At 32.8% G+C, this 6,629-nt stretch overlaps 1 protein-coding gene across 1 annotated transcript; it reads left to right on the top strand.

Annotated features, from left to right (window-relative positions):
* Window positions 1-1,120: 1,120 nt before the first annotated feature.
* On the top strand, window positions 1,121-5,798 carry LOC122304952 (the record flags this gene model as incomplete). Its single annotated transcript, XM_043117214.1, has 3 exons — window positions 1,121-1,720; window positions 2,814-4,058; window positions 4,599-5,798. Coding segments are annotated over 3 exons (3,045 nt in total), but the record flags the coding sequence as incomplete, so codon positions are not given.
* Window positions 5,799-6,629: the final 831 nt, after the last annotated feature.

Raw genomic sequence — 6,629 nt, 5'->3', positions numbered from 1 at the left:
GATGATTGATTGTCATCTTTTGCATGTGCATGCCTTGATTAAAGGGTTGAACTTTGAAAATATTAAAGATGATTGATTGTCATCTTTCACATGTGCATGTTTTATTTGAATATTTTCAAAAGTGATTGATGCTTTTTTAGACTTATACAAAAAGTAAAAGATTAGGTTTGAATTTTTTGAAAATGAAAGTGTGCTCATTTTGTCATATGCCAAAAGTAAAAGATTAGATTTGATTTTTTTGAAAAAGTGAATGATGTTGTCTTTGACAATTGAGAAAGAAGAACCTTTTATTTGAATTCTTTGAAAAAGTGAATGATGTTGTCTTTGACAATTGAAAAAGAAGAACCTTTTATTTGAATTTTTTGAAAAAGTGAATGATGTTGTCTTTGACATGTGAATCTTTTTAAATTTGAATATGAAGTCTCATATGCCTATAAATAGATCATTTGAGAGCTTCACATTGACAACACCAAGAGCATACAACATTCATTCAAAGCTTTCATTCTCTCTTCTCTAAACATTGAGCCTTAATCCTTGTTCATTTTGAGAGATATAGCTTGCGCTGTATTGTTTTTATTTCACTCGTTGAGGAGTGTTTTCTGATAACCTACCCACTATCAGCTTTTGTATCAGAAAAAGGGTGTGTATAACCCTTGTGTGTGTAGAAAGTATTCTACACAGGGAATAGTTGAATCACTACGTGTAAGGTGATTGCAAGTGTAGAGGGTGTTCTACACGGATCCTTTGTAGCGGTGTTGTTCAAAGGTGTAATAGGTTTCTATCTCCACCTGAAGGAGGTTGAATAGTGAATTTGGGAATCCTCAAGGGGTAGCTTGAGGCGAGGACGTAGGCAGTGGGGCCGAACCTCGTTAACATACTGAGTTTGCTTCTCTCTTACCCTTACTCCTTATATTTATTGTTATTTCATATTTTGTTTATATTTTATATTATATATTTGATTTATAATTGTTAATTTTTTTAATACAACTCAATTCACCCCCCCTCTTGTGTTAGTCATCTGGGCAACAATTGGTATCAGAGCTAAGAGCTCTATTATAAGATTAACTATCTTTTGAGTTAAGATCTTATGGCTAACATTGCAGCTTCATTTGGTGAAGGTCAATCTAGTAGTCGGCCTCCACTCTTTTGTGGAGATAATTACTCATTCTGGAAAGTTAGAATGAGAATATTTCTTCAAGCTCAAGGTAGAGAAATATGGAAATGTATTGTAAATGGACCTTATATTCCAACAAAAGTGGTTGGTGGAGTAAAGGTCAAAAAGGAAGAAGAAGAGTTTGATCGTGAAGACGATAGACTTTATACTTTAAATTTAACTGCTATGAATTTATTATATAATGCTCTTAATGGAAATGAGTTTAATAGAATAATGAATTGCGCTACGGCAAAGGAAATTTGGGATAACTTGGAAGTAACTTATGAAGGAACTTCGCAAGTCAAGGAATCAAAAATTTATATTCTTACTCATGAATATGAAATGTTTAAGATGAATGATGATGAATCTATTTCTAGTATGCACACTCGTTTTACTAACATCATAAACAGCTTGACAGCTCTTGGCAAAGTTTATTCCAAGGTAGAGATAGTAAGAAAAATTCTCAACTCTTTACCAAAACGTTGGGAATCAAAAGTTACAGCGATTCTTGAAGCTAGAGACCTCAAGAAGCTCGAAGTCAATGAACTCATTGGGTCACTTATCACCCATGAGTACACATTGAAAAGAGGAGAAGAAGAAGGAAAGCCAAAGAAGAGTTTAGCACTTAAAGCTGTTCCTCATGAAAGTGAAAGTGATGAAGATGAGGAAAATGACGATAAAGATGAAGAAGTTGCGATGATAACAAGAAGAATTCAGAGGTTCTTGAAGAAAAATAGAACTCCTCCGAGGAAATCTTTCAAAAAGTTTTCCAAGAAAGATTCAGGTAAAAACGACACTTTAATTTGTTATAAATGCAATAAACCTGGTCATATCAAGCCAGATTGTCCTCTGCTAAAGAAAGATCGAAACAAGGGCAAGAAAGCAATGAAAGCTACATGGGATGATGATTCAAGTAGCTCAGATAGTGAAGCAAGCAATGAAGAATCAGCAAATCTTTGTCTTATGGCTAAAGATGACATTGAGGTAACAAATCTTGATAATATTGAAAATCCTTCATATGAAGAATTGCAAAATGTTTTAGAAGAGATTTATGAGGAATTTGAAAAATTGGGTATCAAGTATACTGCTTTGAAAAAGAAAAATTCTTCTTTAACAAACGAAATTGAAATTTTAAGAAAAGAAAGTATCATTTTGAAAGATGAAAATCTTGAATTGAATAAGAAGAAAACCGATTTAGAAAATATTGTTGAAAACTTTACGAATGGAAAAAGAAATTTTGAAAAACTTCTTGGTAGTCAAAGATGTGTTTTTGACAAGGCAGGTTTGGGATATATGCCAAAACAAAAATACAAACCTTATAAAAATTTCTTTGATAATCATTCTACCTCAAAGACTAATATTCAAAATTCTTTTCATAAAAATAATTTTGTCAAAAAAGGATATTATTATAATCATTCAAGTTTTTCATATATGTCACATGCTATTTGTAATTTTTGTAATAGAAATGGTCATAATTATCATACTTGTCCTATTAGAAGAAATCATACAATGACTATTAGGGCCATATGGGTACCTAAAAATCTTGTTTCTTCTAATACTAATAAATAAAGGACCCAAAGAACTTGGGTACCAAGAAAAATCATTTTAATTGTTTTTATAGGTATGCATGAAGTCATCCACAAGCAAAAATAAGTGGTTTTTAGATAGTGGATGTTCAAGACACATGACGGGAGACAAGACTAAGTTCTTTGATCTTAGATCTAAAGAAGAAGGACACGTGACATTTGGAGACAACTCGAAAGGGAAGATCGTGGGAATAGGTAAAATTGGTAATGAATCTTCTCTTATAATTGAAGATGTTCTACTTGTTGAAGGTTTAAAACATAATCTTTTGAGCATAAGTCAATTATGTGATAAAGGATTTACAGTTACTTTTAAAATGGATAAATGCATTATTTTGAATGATCATGATTGTAATATTTGTTTTATTGCTTTTAGAAACAATAATGTTTATACAATTGATTTTGAAGAAATTACCTCACAAGATGCTATTTGCTTGTCAGCTCAAAATGAAACTAGTTGGTTATGGCATAGAAGATTAGGTCATGCCAACATGGAACTTATTTCCAAACTTTCAAAAAATGATCTTGTCAGAGGTTTACCAAAAACATATTTTCTTAAAGACAAAATTTGTGATGCATGTCAATTTGGTAAACAAACAAAAACTTCTTTTAAAACTAAGAAACATATTTCCACTACTAGACCATTGCAACTGATACACATGGATCTTTTTGGACCAAATAGAGTTGCAAGTCTAGGAGGAAAATATTATACATTTGTTATTGTTGATGATTTCTCTAGATATACTTGGGTCATCTTTCTTGCTCATAAAGATGAGGCACATAATGCCTTTACCAAGTTATGCAAGAGAATTCAAAATGAAAAGGGCTATACTATTTCAAGTATCCGAAGTGATAGGGGAAAAGAATTTGTTAATAAAAATATTGAAACATTTTGTGATGAAAACGGTTTTATTCATAATTTTTCTGCTCCTCGAACTCCTCAACAAAATGGGGTAGTAGAGAGGAAAAATAGATCTCTTCAAGAGATGGCAAGAACAATGCTCAATGAGAACAACTTGCCTAGTTATTTTTGGGCCGAAGCGGTAAGTACTGCATGTTATGTTATAAATAGAGTTATGTTAAGGTCTAAATTAGATAAAACCCCCTATGAGCTTTGGAATGAGAAAAAGCCCAACATTGGTTACTTTCATGTATTTGGATGCAAATGTTTTATTTTGAATGACAGAGATAATTTAGGCAAGTTTGATGCAAAATCTGATGAAGGTATTTTTCTCGGGTATTCTACTAATAGTAAAGCTTATAGAGTATTCAAGAAAAAGACTTTAACTGTACAAGAATCTATGCATGTAGTATTTGATGAATCTAATTCTCCACTCTCCAAGAAATCTATTGATGAAGAAATAGAAGGTATAAATAACACAGAAAGTCTCAATCTCAACAAAGAGAAAGCAATAGAGGAAGTTCAACATGGAGCCATCAGGAAAGATCATCAAAATTTAATACAAGATGCAACCAAACAGTGGAAATTTGTGAAAGATCATCCAGTGGAACAAATTTTGGGAGAACCTTCACAAGGTGTAAGTACTCGATCATCTCTTAGAAATATTTGTAATCATACTGCTTTTCTATCTCAAATTGAACCCAAAAATATTGATGACGCACTTCTTGATGAATCTTGGATTCTAGCTATGCAAGAAGAGTTGAATCAATTTGAAAGAAATGATGTTTGGACACTTGTTCCTAGACCCAAAAATTATACTATTATTGGAACAAAATGGGTTTTTAGAAACAAGAAAGATGAGTCTGGAGTCATTACTAGAAATAAGGCTCGACTTGTAGCCCAAGGTTTTAATCAAGAAGAAGGAATCGATTATGATGAGACATATGCACCTGTCGCAAGATTAGAAGCTATTCGAATGCTACTTGCATATGCTTGTTATAAAGATTTCAAACTTTTTCAAATGGATGTTAAAAGTGCTTTCTTAAATGGTTTTATAAATGAAGAGGTATATGTTGAGCAACCTCCAGGTTTTGAAAATCATATTTCCCCAAATCATGTTTTCAAACTCACAAAAGCACTATATGGACTTAAACAAGCTCCTAGAGCTTGGTACGAGAGACTCAGTGGTTTCTTGATTGAAAAAGGTTTTTCAAGAGGAAAAATCGACACAACTCTTTTCATTAAATATGAAAATGATGATATTCTTTTGATTCAGATTTATGTTGATGATATAATATTCGGTGCTACTAATGAAAATATGTGTCAAGTTTTTGCTAAGACTATGCAGGAAGAATTTGAGATGAGCATGATGGGTGAACTTACATTCTTTCTCGGATTGCAAATTAAGCAAGCAAAAAGTGGGACATTCATCAATCAATCAAAATATATTAAGGAATTACTGAAAAAGTTTGGGATGGAAAATGCTAAGGAAATTGGAACACCAATGAGCCCATCAACTAAACTTGATAAAGATGAATCCGGTAAGCCAGTTGACTCGAAGATATATCGAGGTATGATTGGTAGCTTATTATATTTAACAGCCAGTAGACCAGATATTATGTTTAGTGTGTGCTTATGTGCACGTTTTCAATCATCTCCAAAAGAATCACATTTAATTGCAGTTAAGCGCATTCTTAGATATCTTAGTGGTACAATTAACCTAGGGTTATGGTACCCTAAGCACACATCTTTCGATTTAATCAGCTACACAGATGCAGATTATGCTGGCTGTAAAATAGATCGAAAAAGCACTAGTGGAGCATGCCATTTCTTAGGTCATGCATTAGTTTCCTGGTTTAGTAAAAAACAAAATTCTGTTGCACTATCTACTGCTGAGGCAGAATATGTTGCTGCGGGTAGTTGTTGTGCTCAAGTTCTCTACATGAAGCAACAACTTGAAGATTTTAAACTCATGTATAATCACATTCCAATCAAATGTGATAATACAAGTGCTATAAATCTTTCAAAGAACCCAATACAACATTCTAGAACTAAGCATATTGAAATAAGGTATCATTTTCTTCGAGATCATGTGCAAAAAGGTGATATAATGTTAGAGTTCACAAACACACACGATCAGTTAGCAGATATTTTCACAAAACCTTTACCAGAAGATAGATTATGTATGATCAGAAGAGAAATAGGTATGATGCATGCTATGAATATCTCTTAAAAGATAGACCAGAGTCAATAAAAATAGAGATAGATTTTTTTTTAATACTTTTACATAAATTTGAGATTCTTAGCCTCATGTTTGAGACGCTCATTCTCTTCATACAATATCATGTCATTCTTATTCATGGGAACCGGCAAGCGGAATGAAGAATCTAATAAAGATTTCAACTGTTTATTCTTCTGCCGAATGATTCCTTCCCTTGTGTGAGACTCTTGAACAATTTGTTGAAGTACAACAATTTGTTCTTTGAGCTTTTCAACTTCGTGATTTTTGGCTTGTAGCCGCTGAGAAAAAGCCACAATAGAGGAAGAGTAGCGAGTCCCAAGACTCACCAAGTCATAAATAGCATCAGAATCTGACTTATTAGTCAGATTATTATTTTCTTGCTGCAACATGGCACCAATGGTAGCTGCAGAAAGAACAGGAGGTTGAGATGCAGAATGCCTCATGGATGGATCTAGAGAAATGTTAGAAGAATGAGCCATTGAGAAAAGAATAGAAGGCTTAAAACGAGAATGCTGAAAGAATGCAGATGAGTTATAGAGATGAGATGAAAACTTGATGCGGATTAGATGAACTTCAGGACTGATTTTATAGAGATAGCATAAAGAATAAGACAAACTATTTTCTCTTCAAATCTTATTTAGTCAAAAGAAATACAAGATATGCTGGACACACATTGTCAAAAGTTTTCTTACTAAGCCAGCGAGATTAACAGTAGATTGTCCCTATTTTTCTAGTAAACGATGAACCTCT

Source organism: Carya illinoinensis, chromosome 3 (assembly GCF_018687715.1).
Source record: "Carya illinoinensis cultivar Pawnee chromosome 3, C.illinoinensisPawnee_v1, whole genome shotgun sequence".
Taxonomy (NCBI): Eukaryota; Viridiplantae; Streptophyta; class Magnoliopsida; order Fagales; family Juglandaceae; genus Carya; species Carya illinoinensis.
Note: the sequence above shows the minus strand (reverse complement) of the source record. Positions and strands in the feature narration are given on the sequence as shown.